Source organism: Crinia signifera, chromosome 6, assembly GCF_055691185.1.
Source record: "Crinia signifera chromosome 6, ASM5569118v1, whole genome shotgun sequence".
Taxonomy (NCBI): domain Eukaryota; kingdom Metazoa; phylum Chordata; class Amphibia; order Anura; family Myobatrachidae; genus Crinia; species Crinia signifera.
Genome location: NC_139222.1, coordinates 282,047,628 through 282,063,845, shown reverse-complemented (window position 1 = coordinate 282,063,845; position 16,218 = coordinate 282,047,628). Strand labels below are relative to the sequence as shown.

The window sequence follows — 16,218 nt, the reverse complement described above, 5'->3', positions numbered from 1 at the left end:
GTCATGCCCCCATAGTGGCAAAATGGCGACTATAGGCCACGCCCCCGAATTAGGCCACGCACGCCCCCCCCCCCCCCCCCCGAAAATTTCGTATGTGACCATACGTACGCCCAGCGTTTTTATGGGAACACCCATGAAACGCGGGCGTATGCATATGTTAATGAGGCCAAACAGCCCTTCACGCCCCTCTCCTCCCCCTGCTCGTAGTGTACACATTTCATGCGGAATTTGGACGTATGTCCCTTTCGCACATGCGCAGACACAAAACATCGGCGGAACGAACGCACGTGGACATATCCGCACCAACCAGAATAAGGACCTAAATTATTATTATTATAATTATTAGCAGTAGTAGTAGTAATACAAATAAAATTATATAATTGTATTACTATATTCTAATATTTGTTTATTATTTCTATTATTTTTATTCGTTTTGCTGTTAATATTTTATTACTATTTATTTATTATTATTTTATTACTATACATTTTACTGCTATTACATTATTATTACTTTTATCATTTATAATACCATTATTAATAATTAGAATATATTCTAGTATTATTATTAGTATTATTATTATTATAAATGCTATTTCTGATAACACTCACTATTGGATGAAATGATGGGGGTTATTCTAATTCATTCAGTCCGATGTTGCACGTCTGCGCAGGCACAGGCGCATTTCTGAGCATGTGTAGACGTAGGGTGCATGAACTTTCGGTTCGCCGGGTGCACGCACCCTACACAGCATCGGGGGGGGGGGGGAGAAGGGGGGGGCGCCGGGCAGCCCTATTACCATATGGGAACGCCCACCATTACATAGGCATTCCCATGAGAACGCTGACCATCGAAAGACGTGGGAGGTTACCCGCGGCATAGGAATGGATGTTTATGCTAAACATCCATTCGCAGTATGTGCGGGCGAACCCGCGCTGCGAAGGGGGGTCAGGTGGGCGGACATTCGGTGGGTGGGGTTTGGTGGATTTACAAGGCTGCGAATTCGCAGCCTTGCGAATCAACCAGAATAAACCCCGATATCTGTTAAACTCCACATCCTGATGCACTAGTGCAGACATCCGTTTCAAATATCTCAAAATTTCATAATAATCATTTATTATTATTATTGCTATCATTTCATGACAGGGGTTATGAGCAGAGATTATCACATATTGAGAAATATTTTTGCTTACTCAGAAAAATACATAAATAAACCCAATTGATTTCCAAGGGACAGAACCAATCCGCAACCAACTCAGGCCCGTGCTGGCCTGGTGGAGAACCCAGGGGATTCACCGGTAGGCCCGCATAATTTATGACCCGCCACCTTTTCAAAGGGCCTGATGCAAATCTCTAATGCCGCCGGGCAGTCAGTAGCAGATGACGGATCCGGCAGCTACAAGATGATTTTGTTATCGCCACTTGGCAGTCATCAGCGATTGACTGACCCAACGGTGGTTCGAGGGGGGGGGGGGGTTTGAACATCTCTAATGTCGAGCTGGGAAGTCAATTTCGATTTCAGGATAGCTTAATGATAAACATGAAGAGGTATCAATCATATATATAGAAGATATCCAAGAAAGTCAAATATTGCATCATCTTATATTTATTGTGTCATATGTTTGTGTTCGGAGTTCGGCTGGTTTTGATCGTATGTATGGGTCCCATTTGCAAACTAATCCAGATGTCAGCATATGAGAGGGATTAAAAGTGTTGTATTTATCAAAATACATGTATTTTAGTAATAAGCCATCTAGGTTTACCAATGTGGGGGATCGCTTAGTAATCCACGCATTTAATATCAATTTATTGGCTGTCGTAACCAATACAGTTAGAAATGGAATAAGGAGATCCCGTGAGTGGTCTAGGTCCCAATCATCAAAAATTTCAAATAACATTGGTATTGGGTTAATAGAAATATTGAGTGAAAAGGTTGATTATCTTATGCCAATATTTTTTAATGTGTCCACAGGACCAGAAGCAGTGAAAGAGTGTTGCCGAATGGAAGCCACATTTTAGACATTGTACAGATTAGTTTGGGTCATAGGGCCTTATTCTAGTTCACTCTTTCTGACAAAATCCTTCTTAGATGGACAAAACCATGTGCATTGCAGGTGGGGCAGATGTAAAATGTGCAGAGAGAATTAGAATTGGGTGAGTTATTTTGTTTCTGTGCAGGGTAAATACTGGCTGCTTTATTTTTACACTGCAATATAGATCTCACTTTGAAGTAAAACCCCACCCAAATCTAATTCTCTCTGCACAAGTTACATCTGCCCCACCTGCAGTGCACATGGTTTTGTCCATCTTAGAAGGATTTTGTCAAAAAGAGTGAACTAGAATAACCCCCATAGTAACTATGATCCTTCTGGGATACATATGCTCTATATAATGTTTTAACATGTATTTCCTGTAACACAGAAGATTGGAGAATTTTATTAGTCTCTGCATGATATTTAAATAAAGTTTGAGCTTTAATAATGGGTACATCTGATCGCCAGGCATCCGTGGTTTTATTAATTAATACCGTGGAAGTGTTGGTTTGTAGGTCAGTGTAAATCAGGTTAGCTTTAAATTTATCACAAAGAAATGTATCCACCCAAATATGAACTGGGGAACACGGAGGTTGGGAAATCAGGGATGGTGTCAATGAAGCTACATAATGGTGTAATTGTATGATTGGAAAAAGGCTTAGTGGGGAGACTATACGAGTCTTAAAGACAACTAAATGATAATAGTTTTACCTCCCGGGTCGAAGACAATATTATGGTTTTATGTAATAATTATTATATTATTCTTCTATACTTTGACAGTACTTTTCTTCTCACCAACGCTGGATTGGACTGGGGGGAGTGTCTCAGGAGTCTATTCATGAAGCAGTGGGAACCAATCAGCTGCTACGTATAATTTTATAGAATGCACTTGATAAAAGTTACTTTGGAGCAGATTGGTAGGCATAGCACACTTCTACACTCTTATCACTGCTTCATAAATAGACCCCTGAATGGGCCATGACCTCTCTTGGCGGCCAGATGGCTAGTGTACCTGTGCCGTGCAGAAGACCTCCAAGTCTTTGTTGGAACAGCAGCAGGTCTCCTCATGGGATGCAGAAGGTATCAAACATACTTGTAGTATCTAACCAAGTATCTAACCATCAACACTTCACCAAAAAAAAGACAACACTATAACACAAGGCTCTATATAAATATTTAAGCATAAACTCCCAACTGTCCCGATTTTCATGGGACTGTCCTGTTTTTTGGGAGGGTTTGTTCCCGCATCCCGGGGCTTACAGAGCGCCGACCATGCCCCCAAAAGTGGCGAAAATGGGGCATGGCCCAGTGGGAGTGACACGATTTTGTAGGCCACGCCCTAAATGCTGGCAACAGTCCCGACCTGCAGCTTTCAAAAGTTGGGAGGTATGATTTAAGGATTCCCTCACTGTCCGGAGTAAACTGTGACCCATGGTCCTTGGTGTAGAAGTCAACTGGTTCCAGTGGATAGACCTAGTAGTTTTCAACCACTGTACTGTGGCACACTAGAGACAGACTCTGTAGCTGGGGGCCAATGTTTTTTATTTTTGTGTTCTATGATTGTTTTTTATGTGGGGGCCAATTCGTTTTTTTCCTGTAAGGGCCAGTGGACCTTATTCAGGTCCGTTCGTTCGGAACCCTTTGCTCGCAAGGGGTCCGATGGTGTGCGTCTGCACATCCGCAGACGCAGGGTGCATCTGACCACGTCAGCTGCCCACCCACTTCCTCCCGAGGGTGCAAGCAAATCTAAGTGAGCTGAGAGTCGCTTAGCTATGTGTGCACATTCCACATCGTTCGATGGTCGGCGATTATCGAATGATGTGGGTGTTCACCGACAGGCTGCGAATCGATGTTTATGTCAAACATCCATTCGCAGGACCTGTGTGCGAACACACACTGCGAGGGGGAGGGGCTGGCGGCCCGGCGGGGCTTGGTGGACTTGCAAGGCTGCAAGAATAACCCCCAGTGTTTGTGTGTTTTTCCCGTGGGGACTGATGGTGCCTTGGCAATATAACGTCTTGCACTGTGAGCCATGAGTTTAAAAAGGTTTAAAACATGGGTCTTCAAACTGTGGCCCTCCAGATGTTGTGGAACTACATGTCCCAGCATGCCCTGACAGTTTTGGCATGCTCTCATAGGAAAAAATGTGGCAATGCATGCTGGGACATGTAGTTTCACAACATCTGGAGGGCCACAGTTTGAAGACCCATGGTTTAAAATAACTGATCTACGGTGACTAGATAGACAGTCAGTAGTTCGCATGCAGTAGATTGATACAGAAAAAAGATTGATACGCACTAGGTTAACATTTGCAAAAAGTCGACATGGTAAAAATCTCGACACAACCCATGTTGACCTTTTCACGTGCCAGCATTTACCATGTCAACCTTTTTCTTGTATTAACCTTTTGATTGTGTCGACCTTGCGCATGTCGACCATTTTCATGTGTCAATCTTTTGACCAATAGTGGTTGATCTATCGACTATCCTATCTATTTGTGGTCTAGCTAATAACCCCCACCCGAAGTCCCCGGGATATGATTATTAGATCGACCGGTACTTGTTTCCTAGAACGGCCACAATCGGGGGTAATCGTGCACCTTAGCTTAAGGTACACGATTACCCCCGATGGACCCGATTTCCTTTGAAATCAGGTTCATTTTGCCGGCAAAGGAAAAATCGGGTCCATCGCGCCGGTCGGGTGCATTAACATGGCACGCAACGCGACCGATGAGATGCACCCGATTTTGCCATAGGGTTCAATGTTAAAATATTTTTAACATTGTAATCGGGGAAAAAATGGCAAATGGGCCAATATGGCCCATTTCTCATTGTATATGCCCCCCCCCCCCCATTGTGAAGCGTGGTGAGCGCAGTGAGTATACCTGTGAAGTTATACGCGTGCGCTCGCCACGCTTCGGGCTCGGTGGCTCGCTGCGCTCGCCACACTTTATATTCTCAACTCCACGCCGACGTGGATAGTGGGGGTATGAAAAGGTCAGAGGACGCGCACCGCCGCCCCTCGCGGGCTCGCTGCGCTCGCCACGCTTCGGGTTGGCGGCAATCGTGGGGTGGGGTTGAGGGGGTTAAAATTGGGGTCTGAGGAGAATTTTACATTGAATCCAATGTAAAATTGGGTCCCAGGGGCCCTATTCACATTTCAATCAATTTAAAAATCGGGACCATCGCGTCGGTCGCATCGCATGTGATTTGGTCGCATGCGATCGATGCGATGCGACCGACCCGATCAACATCGGTGTGGCCGTTCTAGGACACAAGTACCGATTGACCCTATGAAGGTCGACGGGACTTAGGTCGACACCTGAAATAGGTCGACAGGGTTGGAAGGTTGACACAAGCATTAGGTCGACATGAGACTATCCCATCTTTGTTGCTTGCCACTGGTATATGTATAAAGCCCGGTGGTGTAACTACAGAGGGTACTTTGGGGCCCGAGATACCTCTGGGTCCCCCTGCACCAAGTTACACTCCTCTTCACTCTTCTGCAGCCTGCCATGGGCCCCTGGAGGCAGGAGTCAGCGCACACACCCTCCCCCCTTCCTCTCCATGCTGCCGGAGCTAGTCTGACCTGCCCTATACCGCGCTTAGCGGACCCAGTACCCTCCCTCCTCCCGCAGCTGCACCACGAGCCAGGCTGCTCCTGTTCCAGCACAGGGATGACTCTTGGTTGACCCCAGCCGGGCGGCACCATGGCGCAGTGCCACTTGTTTTGTTCTGTGTTCTGCCTTTGCCAGGCTGTACTTTTCCCTGTATAGGGCATCGCTTCATGACCATCAGTGGTTTATGGTCCATGTAGAATACTTTTGCCGTTGACGGGGGGGAAACTAGATGGTTCCCCTACATCAATGTCAAAGAATAACCAGTATCTCCCCCCACCCCATGGTGGCAGGACACGGATCATAGCTCTGCCCCCCACACCCATGATGTCCCGCCCCCAGTCTCTGATTGGCCCACAGGTGCATAGCCAAACAAAAAAGGATGAACATCATTGGGCAAAACCATCGATGGTCATCCATTGCATAGTATGCTGCCATCGATGGATTCTATCGAATGGATCTGCAGGCCTCCATTACTTATTGTGTACACCCCCTACCCCTGTGTGAGCCGCTAGTCAGCCAGTGTGTATAATGAGAAACTATCGCTACACTGGGCTTTAAGGAAATCAGTGGTGCCGCATGACAAACGCCATAGCGCTAAGTAATGTCACAAATTGATCTGCATGCACAGAACGATGGGTGGCGGTGGCGCGGTGTTCATTCACGACCCATGGGAGTGCGCATTGTTCGTCATTCATACAATACACACTGGTCGATATTTTTTAACAATATCGCTCACAGGGGACAAGATGAGCGATATCATTTATAAAAGAAACCACCCTGTGTTATGTGCGCCATGATGATAATAATGTGTCCCGTCTCCAATGTGGCGTGACTATAACATTGCTGTAAAGGCTTCTCCCTGGCAGCATCGGATCAGATATCTTATCCGGGAGAAAGTTCCTTGATAAAGTGTCATGTTTACTGAGCGCTGCGTGCAAGAGACAACATGATAAGAGGAAGGCATTAGCAGACAATATATTGGGAAATTCCATCATCAATAGTCCTCCCATCTCAGTAACTTTACCCTACATGTTCCTGGGGGGACCGGGTGATGTCGCTCAGTGTGTATGTGGTATAACGTTTGAGCGATCTCATTAACGATCAGCCCTTATGAAGGAATCGTTAGTGTGTACACAACTTGGGGAATTGTAGAATATAGGCTGGAATATTGTGTTTTTATTTATTTTTATTTTGGCGAGAGAGATCTTCTACGTTTCTAAGCTTGTCTCCAAAAGCAGACACCATCTTTAGATCCCTCGAGTACCCCAGCGCAGTGGTGTAACAATGGCACGGGAGACCAAGCTGTACTGTAGCTTGGGGGAGCCGGAGCTGTGGGGGTGCATGGTGTCTTCAGATTCCAATGGGTCTGGACATCCGAATGGAAATTGCTCCAAAAATGGCCGCTGCCTTGGAGGAGACAGATGCTAGAGGTCCTACTAGGTGTCGTATATTGCGACCCGCAAGTTAGAAAATACATATTGCCCCTGCATTATATATATATATATATATATATTGCCCCTTGCAATGAGAGCATGTAAACCTCTGGTAATGAGCATGTAACCCCCTGGCAATGAGCATGTAACCCACTTGTAACAAGCAAGTGACCACTGGCAATAAATAAGAAAGCACTGGAAATGAGGATGAAACCACTAGCAACAAGCATGAAAACCCTGGCAACTAGCATGTAACCCAAATCAATGAGCATGAAACCCCTGGCAATGATCAGGAAACCCCTGGCAATGAACATGTAACTCTAATCAATGAGCATGAAACCCCTGGCAATGAGCATGAAACCCCCTGGCAATGAGCATGTGACCCACTTGTAACAAGCAAATGACCACTGGCAATGAATAAGAAACCACTGGAAATTAGCATTAAAACCCTGGCAACAAGCATGTAACCCTAATAAATGAGCATGAAACCCATGGCAATGAGTATGTAACTATAATCAAAGAGCATGAAACCCCTGGCAACAAGCATGAAACCCTGGCAATGAACATGAAACACCTGGCAATGAGCATGACACCCTGGCAACGAGCACGAAACTCCTTCCAATGAGCATGTAACTCTAATCAGTGAGCATGAAACCCCTGGCAATGAGCATGAAATCCCTTCCAATGAGCATGTAACTCTAATCAATGAGCATGAAACCCCTGGCAATGAGCATGAAACCCATGGCAATGAGTATGTAATTCCTGGCGTTGAGCATTTAGGTAAAAAAAAAATTTATAATAAATGTATGGGTGGGGGGGGGGGTGGTTTTCGACAGGGGGGGGGGGGGCGCAAAATTTCTAGTTTCGCCACTTCCCAGCGTTGTGCAACAACACTGCCGGGACAGAACGTCACAGTGTGATTTTGAGCTGCAGCACTGTGCAGTACAGAGTACAGAATTTACTAGGGAACTGTTGTCCTAATCAATAAGCAGATATAATATTGATCTTGTACCAACGAGACACCTCCACAAGTGACTGCAAAGATCCAGATGTAAACAATAGGAATAATTGTGAGACATTTCCCAAATATCTATAAATAACGTCATTGTAAAGAATGAGAACATACTTAGTACTGTGATTGTCTGATCCTGCGATAACGCTCACCATGCAGAGGAAACTCTCAGGTGGGGATCGGGAGCTTCACCTGGGAACATTCGCTGCACGATGGGGGGACGGGAACAGGATGGCAGCACCACAAGAAGTGATAGAAACAGAGGAGACAGCTGCTTAATAGCGAGTGGTATTATGAAAGCAAAGGGTCAAGGTAAGGAACAGGTGAGGAAAGATCAGGGAACAGACAGGGTAGACAGATAAGAACGGGATCAAAGTCAACATGAGTCAACAGACAAGAGAAAAAAGAAAACAGCACTAAGAATGCGGCAGAGAAGGGGTTAATAAAAGTCAAATAACATACACCCCTCTTTTTTCCCTCTTAAAACCCAAGGGGCGAAATGTAATGGGTTGTGTTTTTTTTTTGCAAAAATCTGCCGTTTTCGTCCATTTTCTGAAAATGGCATATTTTATAGGGTACGATTCGCGGCAAAAAACCGCACTTTTTGAAGTGCGATTTTTGGTCACACTTCAATTCGCATCCAGATGTTTTCCCATTGGAAAGCATCTAACACGAACATGTAATAGGGTGTGATTTTTGGTAAAGGTTACCAAAAATCACCAAAAAATTAGACCAGGTTCTGGCTGGCGAGTTTGACAGAACCATGCACAGATCATCGTGATCTGTGCATGGTTCTGTCCAAAAAAAGGGTTAAAAAAAAGGAAAAAACTGCGTGGGGTCCCCCCTCCTGAGCATAACCAGCCCCGGGCTGAAAGAGCCGGTCCTTGTTTCATAAAATCACAGGAACAAACAAGTCGGGGTTCCGTGGATTTTATAAAACCAGCAACAGGCTCAAGGGCCGGTCCTAGTTTCCGAAATACGGGGGGACAAAATGACTAGGGGTGCTCCGTATTTCAAGAACCAGCACCGGGCCCAACCAGCCAGCAGGGTAATGCCACAGCTGGGGGGAGACTTTTTATACAAGTCCCCCCGGCCAAAGCATTCATCCCCCTGACTGGTCAGCATGGGCAGGAGTCCTGGGGGAGTGGGGACCCCCCCAAAGAAGGGGTCCCCCCCTCCAGAACTTACCTGCCCATGTTGAAGCCCGTCCTCGATGCCCCTGGGCGGTGGGCATCGAGCTGATAATTGTGTAATGGAGTACCACAAGTCCCAGCATGTGGGGCATTAAAGGGCCCGCTGGCACTTATAGTTCCACAGTAATAAAAATAGTCAAATAGACACACAGACACAAAATAAAAATAAAACTTTAATACATCCAAAGCCCATACGTGATACTGATACATACCTATCTTGAGCCCGTCGGTGGGTTTCAGGGTCCAAAATGCCTACTGAGGGAAAAATGGGTCCAATTTTTCCCGGAATTACCTCAGATAGTATAACCCAGTATTGCCCAAGGTCCGGCTCGAGGGACACTCGCTGGGCGCTGACTCCTAAGGGCGGCCTCAGTCAGGGACATAGGCGAATCTAGAATTATGGTAATGGGTGGTCCCAGAGCTAGACATAATAGCAGGGGGGACCTTTGCGCAGCGTAGACGCGTGGCAAAAGGGGGTGTGGCCTCATGGGAAGGAGGCGTGGCATCACAAAAAGGGGTGTGGTATTACACTTTAGACCATACACAGTAATGCCCATTACACATTTTAGCAAACGCCGTAATACCCATTACACATAAAGCCACACGCTGTAATGCCAATTACACATAAGGCCACACACCATAATGCCCATTACACATTGTGTCACACATCATGATGCCCATTACATACTATATAACAAACTGTAATGCCCATTACATATTTGCCACATAAGTGCTGCTTACCTACGTGCTCATTGCTAGGGGGTTCTTGCTTGATGGAACCATAGTACCCATTACACATGATGCCGCACACCATAGTACCCATTACACATGATGCCGCACACCATAGTAACCATTACACATGATGCCGCGCACCATAGTACCAATTACACATGATGCCGCACACCATAGTACCCATTACACATGATGCCGCACACCATAGTACCCATTACACATGATGCCGTGCACCATAGTACCCATTACACATGATGCCGCGCACCATAGTACCCATTACACATGATGCCGCACACCATAGTACCCATTACACATGATGCCGCACACCATAGTACCCATTACACATGATGCCGCACACCATAGTACCCATTACACATGATGCCACGCACCATAGTACCCATTACACATGATGCCGCACACCATAGTACCCATTACACATGATGCCGCACACCATAGTACCCATTACACATGATGCCGCACACCATAGTACCCATTACACATGATGCCGCACACCATAGTACCCATTACACATGATGCCGCACACCATAGTACCCATTACACATGATGCCGTGCACCATAGTACCCATTACACATGATGCCGCACACCATAGTACCCATTACACATGATGCCGCGCACCATAGTACCCATTACACATGATGCCGCGCACCATAGTACCCATTACACATGATGCCGCACACCATAGTACCCATTACACATGATGCCGTGCACCATAATACCCATTACACATGATGCCGCACACCATAGTACCCATTACACATGATGCCGCACACCATAGTACCCATTACACATGATGCCGCATACCATAGTACCCATTACACATGATGCCGCACACCATAGTACCCATTACACATGATGCCGCACACCATAGTACCCATTACACATGATGCCGCATACCATAGTACCCATTACACATGATGCCGCACACCATAGTAACCATTACACATGATGCCGCGCACCATAGTACCCATTACACATGATGCCGCACACCATAGTAACCATTACACATGATGCCGCGCACCATAGTACCCATTACACATGATGCCGCGCACCATAGTACCCATTACACATGATGCCGCGCACCATAGTACCCATTACACATGATGCCGCACACCATAGTACCCATTACACATGATGCCGCACAACATAGTACCCATTACACATGATGCTGCATACCATAGTACCCATTACACATGATGCCGCACACATAATGTCCCTTACACATGATGCTGCACACCGTAATGTCCCTTACACATGATGCCGCACACCATAGTACCCATTACACATGATGCCGCACACTATAGTACCCATTACACATGATGCCGCGCACCATAGTACCCATTACACATGATGCCGCCCACCATAGTACCCATTACACATGATGCCGCACACCATAGTACCCATTACACATGATGCCGCACACCATAGTACCCATTACACATGATGCTGCACACATAATGCCCCTTACACATGATGCTGCACACATAATGCCCCTTACACATGATGCTGCACACATAATGTCCCTTACACATGATGCTGCACACATAATGCCCCTTACACATGATGCTGCACACCGTAATGCCCCTTACACATTAAGCCACACATTATGCGTAATGCCCCCACATACCGCTACTTGTAGCGTCCCTTAAGCAATGCCCCCAAAAGTGCCACTTACTGTAAATCTTTATATGAGCCTTCACTGCTGCTGCAGGGAGAGATGGAGAGCGGTGCAGCTGCTTCTATGGGGAGAGGAGCAGAGCGCAGCGCAGAGCACGCTCCCACTCCCCTCCTGGTGTCCCCTCTAGCCGAGTGGACATTTGAAATATTGTGCGCGCTGTTGTTGTGCGTGATGTCGGGGGAGCATGCCTGGCGCTGATTAAAGGGGGGGCCGGCTGAGGTGAAAGGGGGGAGAAGAATTGGAGCGGAAGCTGCAGGGGTGACAGTCATTGACAGCTGGGCAGAGAGCAGGGGGCTGCCCGGCTGTATTCAGAGCACTGCAGGTCACGGTTGTTTGAAATAATACCCCTTTCACAACAGAAAATTCAGGGATTTACCTGGGAATATGGTCCCAGGTAAGACATTCCCTGGCTGACCCCTGATACCCCATTCACACCAGCCTAAATCCCGGGGTTGAGTCCGGGAACAACCCGGTACTAGCGCTGGTGTGAAAGGTTCCCGGGACAAAATCCCAGGCAAATTTCAACCCGGCTAGGTACCAGGGTTGTTCCCGGGTTTATCCTGGGGACCTGGCTGGTGTGAAAGGTACAGGGTATACTTACTGGGTTGCCGTGTCCTCCGTGTCCTGTCCGTCGGGAATTCATGCAGGCGGCGGGCGCATATGACGAGACAGCCGGTGGATGATGATGATGCAGTGAGGACACCGTAGAGCTGCGTCATCTTCATCCGCAGCCTGTCCCGTCATTTGCGCCGCCGCCTGTGTGGATCCCTGGCCTGCACGGAGGACCAGCAACCGGGGTGAGTATTCTCCCCACCTCCGCCGCCTGCCCGCCGACTGCCCGCCTCCTCCCCACCTCCTGCCGGCCTCCTTCCCGCCCCCTTCTTACACCAGAAAATGCAGGGACATTTCTGGTGTGAATGGGTCCAAACCCGGGAATGTCCCTGCTTGTCCCAGGAGCTGAATTCCCGGGTTTGTCCCTGCATTTCTGGTGTGAATGGGGTATTATACACCAGCCTAGTCCCTGCATTTTCTGGTGTGAGGGGGAGAGACAACCACTCCCCTCTCCCTACCCCCTTTTATCCAACCAGCTATATCTTCGGAACCAACTGACCCATTTACATGAGACCAGTATCATATTGAAGAACTTTTGAGTTGGCTTCGAATGATTTTGGTCCCGTGAAACTGGGCTGTTTGGTTCCAGAGAAATCTGCCCTCAAAGAACATAAACAGTCATGAAATTACATTTAAGAAAAGAAAAGGAAAAAAAAAAACGGTTAAACCTCAATATCCCTGGAACCAATTAACCCATATGGATCCAGCCTGGTATCAGATTGAAGGCCCAGCGATTTGGGTTCAACTAGATCAACCTCGAGCTTCAGTGATGCCGAAGGGGGAACTGGCAGCTATTTTGAACTGGGTGGGGGTCTAAATTAGCGGGTCCCATGTTATCCTATAGTGAAAACGTTCCAGCTTTGCCTGGCAGTATCTCCGGTTCCCAGGGGGCTAGAGACACAGGGCTGGGCTCGTTGGAAAGCCCCATCCCTCAGCTACAAAATGGGCTAATGCACCCCCGGACCACCCCCTAGATTCGCCTATGGTCAGGGGTGGTTACAGGGAGAGGCGATGCGGTACCAGGCCAGCGTGGGGTCCAGGTCTGTGAGTGCAGCGGCGGAGTGGGCAGTCCGTAGTGTCCGGGAAGTGCTGAGTGAGCAGACATTGCGGACAGCAGCGACAGAATCTGATTGGCTCAGTGCTCTCTCGTGAATGTATGCTGCTTAATGGGCCAACCTGAATCAGACCCTGAATATCAGGCTGTGAGAATGTAGCTACTTAGCCACTGCGTTCCGTGACGACAAAGGGGCAGCAGCAATAAGAAGGGCCACAGTGGCCTCTGCCAGCAGCCAGAATGGGGCTCCCTATCGGTCCCCGCCGCCTCTCCTCTACCTGTATACGGTACATGGGGTGTTTCTGCAGTTTCCTTTTTGCTATTTTTTTTATTTCACAGCAGATCCTGTACAAGAACATACAATAAGCAGGGATCAGACACAGAGGGGTGATCTCACGCTGGATTTGGCAGCGCGGTTGCAGCCGCGAGCCAAGTTTTCTTGGAACGGATCGTCATGTGTCGGTTGCCAGAGCAACAGCATGCAAACAGCGGAAGTTTTGCATCGGGGGGAGCAGTGTCAGGACTGGATTCCAGGCTGCCCGGCATCTCCTTCATTACTTGACACAGATAATGTGGACGCCGCCAGGTTAGTGTAAATAAAACTTACATGTCGACAGTCAAAAGGTTGACACCAAAATTGTCGACATGCACTAGGTGAACTTTGAGAAAAGGTCGACACACACACACAAAAGGCAATGGGCGACACATGAAAAGGCCGACATGAGATTTTCATGAATTTTTTTGTACTTTTTCATACTTTAGCATCCACGTGACTCCGATTGGGAACGGTCAAGTGTGCAGCGCTACACTTACTGGGGGCCACGTGCTTCGGTGTCGACATTGGCAAATAAAAACCCGTTTCGACCCTTTCATGCATCAATCTTTTCCATGTCGATCATTTGCTTGTGTCGACCTTTTGCATTTCAACCTTTCCGCACCTTGTGTTGACAACAAGGGGTTTATTTACTAAGATGGGAGTTCTACTGAATATGAGATGTTGCCCATAGCAACTAATCAGAATCTATCCTATTTAGTATTTATTACCAGTTTCTTATATAGCGCACACATATTCCGCAGCGCTGTACAGAGAATAGTTGAACACTCACATCAGTCCCTGCCCCAGTGGAGCTTACAATCTATATTCCCTATCACATGTACACGCACACACAGACATTCTAGGGTTAACTTTGTTGGGAGCCAATTAGCCTACCAGTATATTTTTGGATTGTGGGAGGAAAATGGAGCACCCAGAGGAAACCCACGCAAGTACGGGGAGAATATACAAACTCCACACAGTTAGGGCCATGGTGGGAATCAAACCCATGACCTGTGAGGCAGCAATGATAAGTTATTTAGCACCTTCTAGAAGATAATAGATACAATGTGATTGGCTGCCCATAGCAACAGCTCTTCTTCCATAGAACTCTTAGCAAATAAACCCCTAATTTCCCCTCTAATATAGTATTGCAGGAAGGGGGTGGAGTCTTGTATGAGGGGCGTGGTCTCACAGTTCCTCTATGTGACCAGCTGATCCCTACATGGCCATCATATAGAAGTGACATTGCCATATGCCCCTATATATGAAATACCAAGCTGAATGCACTGAATCTGCTGTGGAAGGAGGAAGATTTATTCCCCCTCGCTGTGGACGTGACCAGTCTCCAGGGCCACCATCAGGTTTTTGTCAGAAAGAGTGAACTAGAATAAGGGCCTCAGTTCCTGCTGGAGCCTGCTGAAAAATAGCCCTGCCCCCATGGCAACGAGCATGTAACTCCCCCTGGACAATGAGCAAGAAAGACCCCCTTGGAAACAAGCATGTAACTACCCCTTGCAATGTGCATGTATTTCCCCATGGCAATGAGCATGTACCTCGCCCTGGCAAGGAGCATTTAATACCTCCCCTTGGGGCAATGAGCATGAAACCACCGGCAGCAAGCATGAAACCCATGGCAAGGAGCATGTAACCCCTAGCGAAGAGACGTAACCCCTTGCAATGAAATGCACCCCTGGAAACGAGCATGTAGGTAAGCGGCAGCTATGTGGCATAATACTGTATTAAGCATTACAGTGTGTGGCTTAATATGTAGTGATCATTGTGGTGTGCGGCATCTCTTATATATTTAGCCAGATCTGTCACTCAACCCCTGTGGAGAACGTTCCTGTGTAGAACAGTTTCACTTTCATGTGTCTGACGTTCCACCCCCTTGACATCACCTCCCCCCGCCCAGCCAGGGCTACAGTACACGCCCACCATCCACCATTACTCCACAGCCACCATCCACCATTACTCCTGCACATCCCTACCCTCTGCCAGGACCCCCGCGACCCCCCTCCCGCGATTCGCGGGACCCCCCGCGACCCCCCCCTCCCGCGATTTGCGGGACCCCCCCGAGACCCCCCCTCCCGCGATTCGCGGGACCCCCCCTGACCCCCCCTCCCGCGAATCGCGGGACCCCCGCGACCCCACCCCTCCCGCGAATCGCGGGACCCCCGCGACCCCACCCCTCCCGCGAATCGCGGGACCCCCGCGACCCCCCTCCCGCGATTCGCAGGACCCCCGCGACCCCCCCTCCCGCGATTTGCGGAACCCCCGTGACCCCCCCTCCCGCCATTCGCAGGACCCCGCACCCCCCCTCCCGCGATTCGCGGGACCCCCGCTTTCCACCCTCCCGCAAGTCGCGGGACCCCCGCGACCCCCCCTCCCGTGATTCGCGGGACCCCCGCGAACCCCCCTCCCGCGATTCGCGGGACCCCCGCGACCACCCCGGTATCCGGACTATTGTTAGACAGCACTTACATCGACAGCCATTACATCGACACCATTAGTTCGACACC

The 16,218-nt window shown here is 48.3% G+C and overlaps 2 protein-coding genes across 5 annotated transcripts in view; one reads left to right on the top strand and one right to left on the bottom strand.

Annotated features, from left to right (window-relative positions):
- The window catches only part of GPAM (glycerol-3-phosphate acyltransferase, mitochondrial), a 55,609-nt gene extending 47,257 nt beyond the window's left edge, over nt 1–8,352 (bottom strand). Inside the window, exon 1 of one of the 2 annotated variants that reach the window (XM_083149831.1) lies at nt 8,210–8,352. The gene's annotated coding sequence lies outside the window, so the exon portion shown is untranslated. The remainder of the gene's footprint in view (nt 1–8,209) is intronic. The other variant, XM_083149829.1, reaches the window with a different exon arrangement.
- LOC146009439 (EF-hand calcium-binding domain-containing protein 6-like) overlaps nt 1–16,218 on the top strand; it is a 91,740-nt gene that overhangs the window by 1,377 nt on the left and 74,145 nt on the right. The window contains exon 1 of one of the 3 annotated variants that reach the window (XM_083149827.1): nt 13,609–13,969. The exons of 1 other annotated variant lie outside the window; for it this stretch is intronic. In XM_083149827.1, coding sequence (XP_083005953.1) covers nt 13,954–13,969 — 16 coding nt within the window. In that variant the 5' untranslated portion in view covers nt 13,609–13,953. Of the gene's footprint in view, nt 1–13,608; nt 13,970–15,325; nt 15,408–16,218 lie in introns of those variants that run through there. One more of the 3 variants, XM_083149826.1, reaches the window with a different exon arrangement.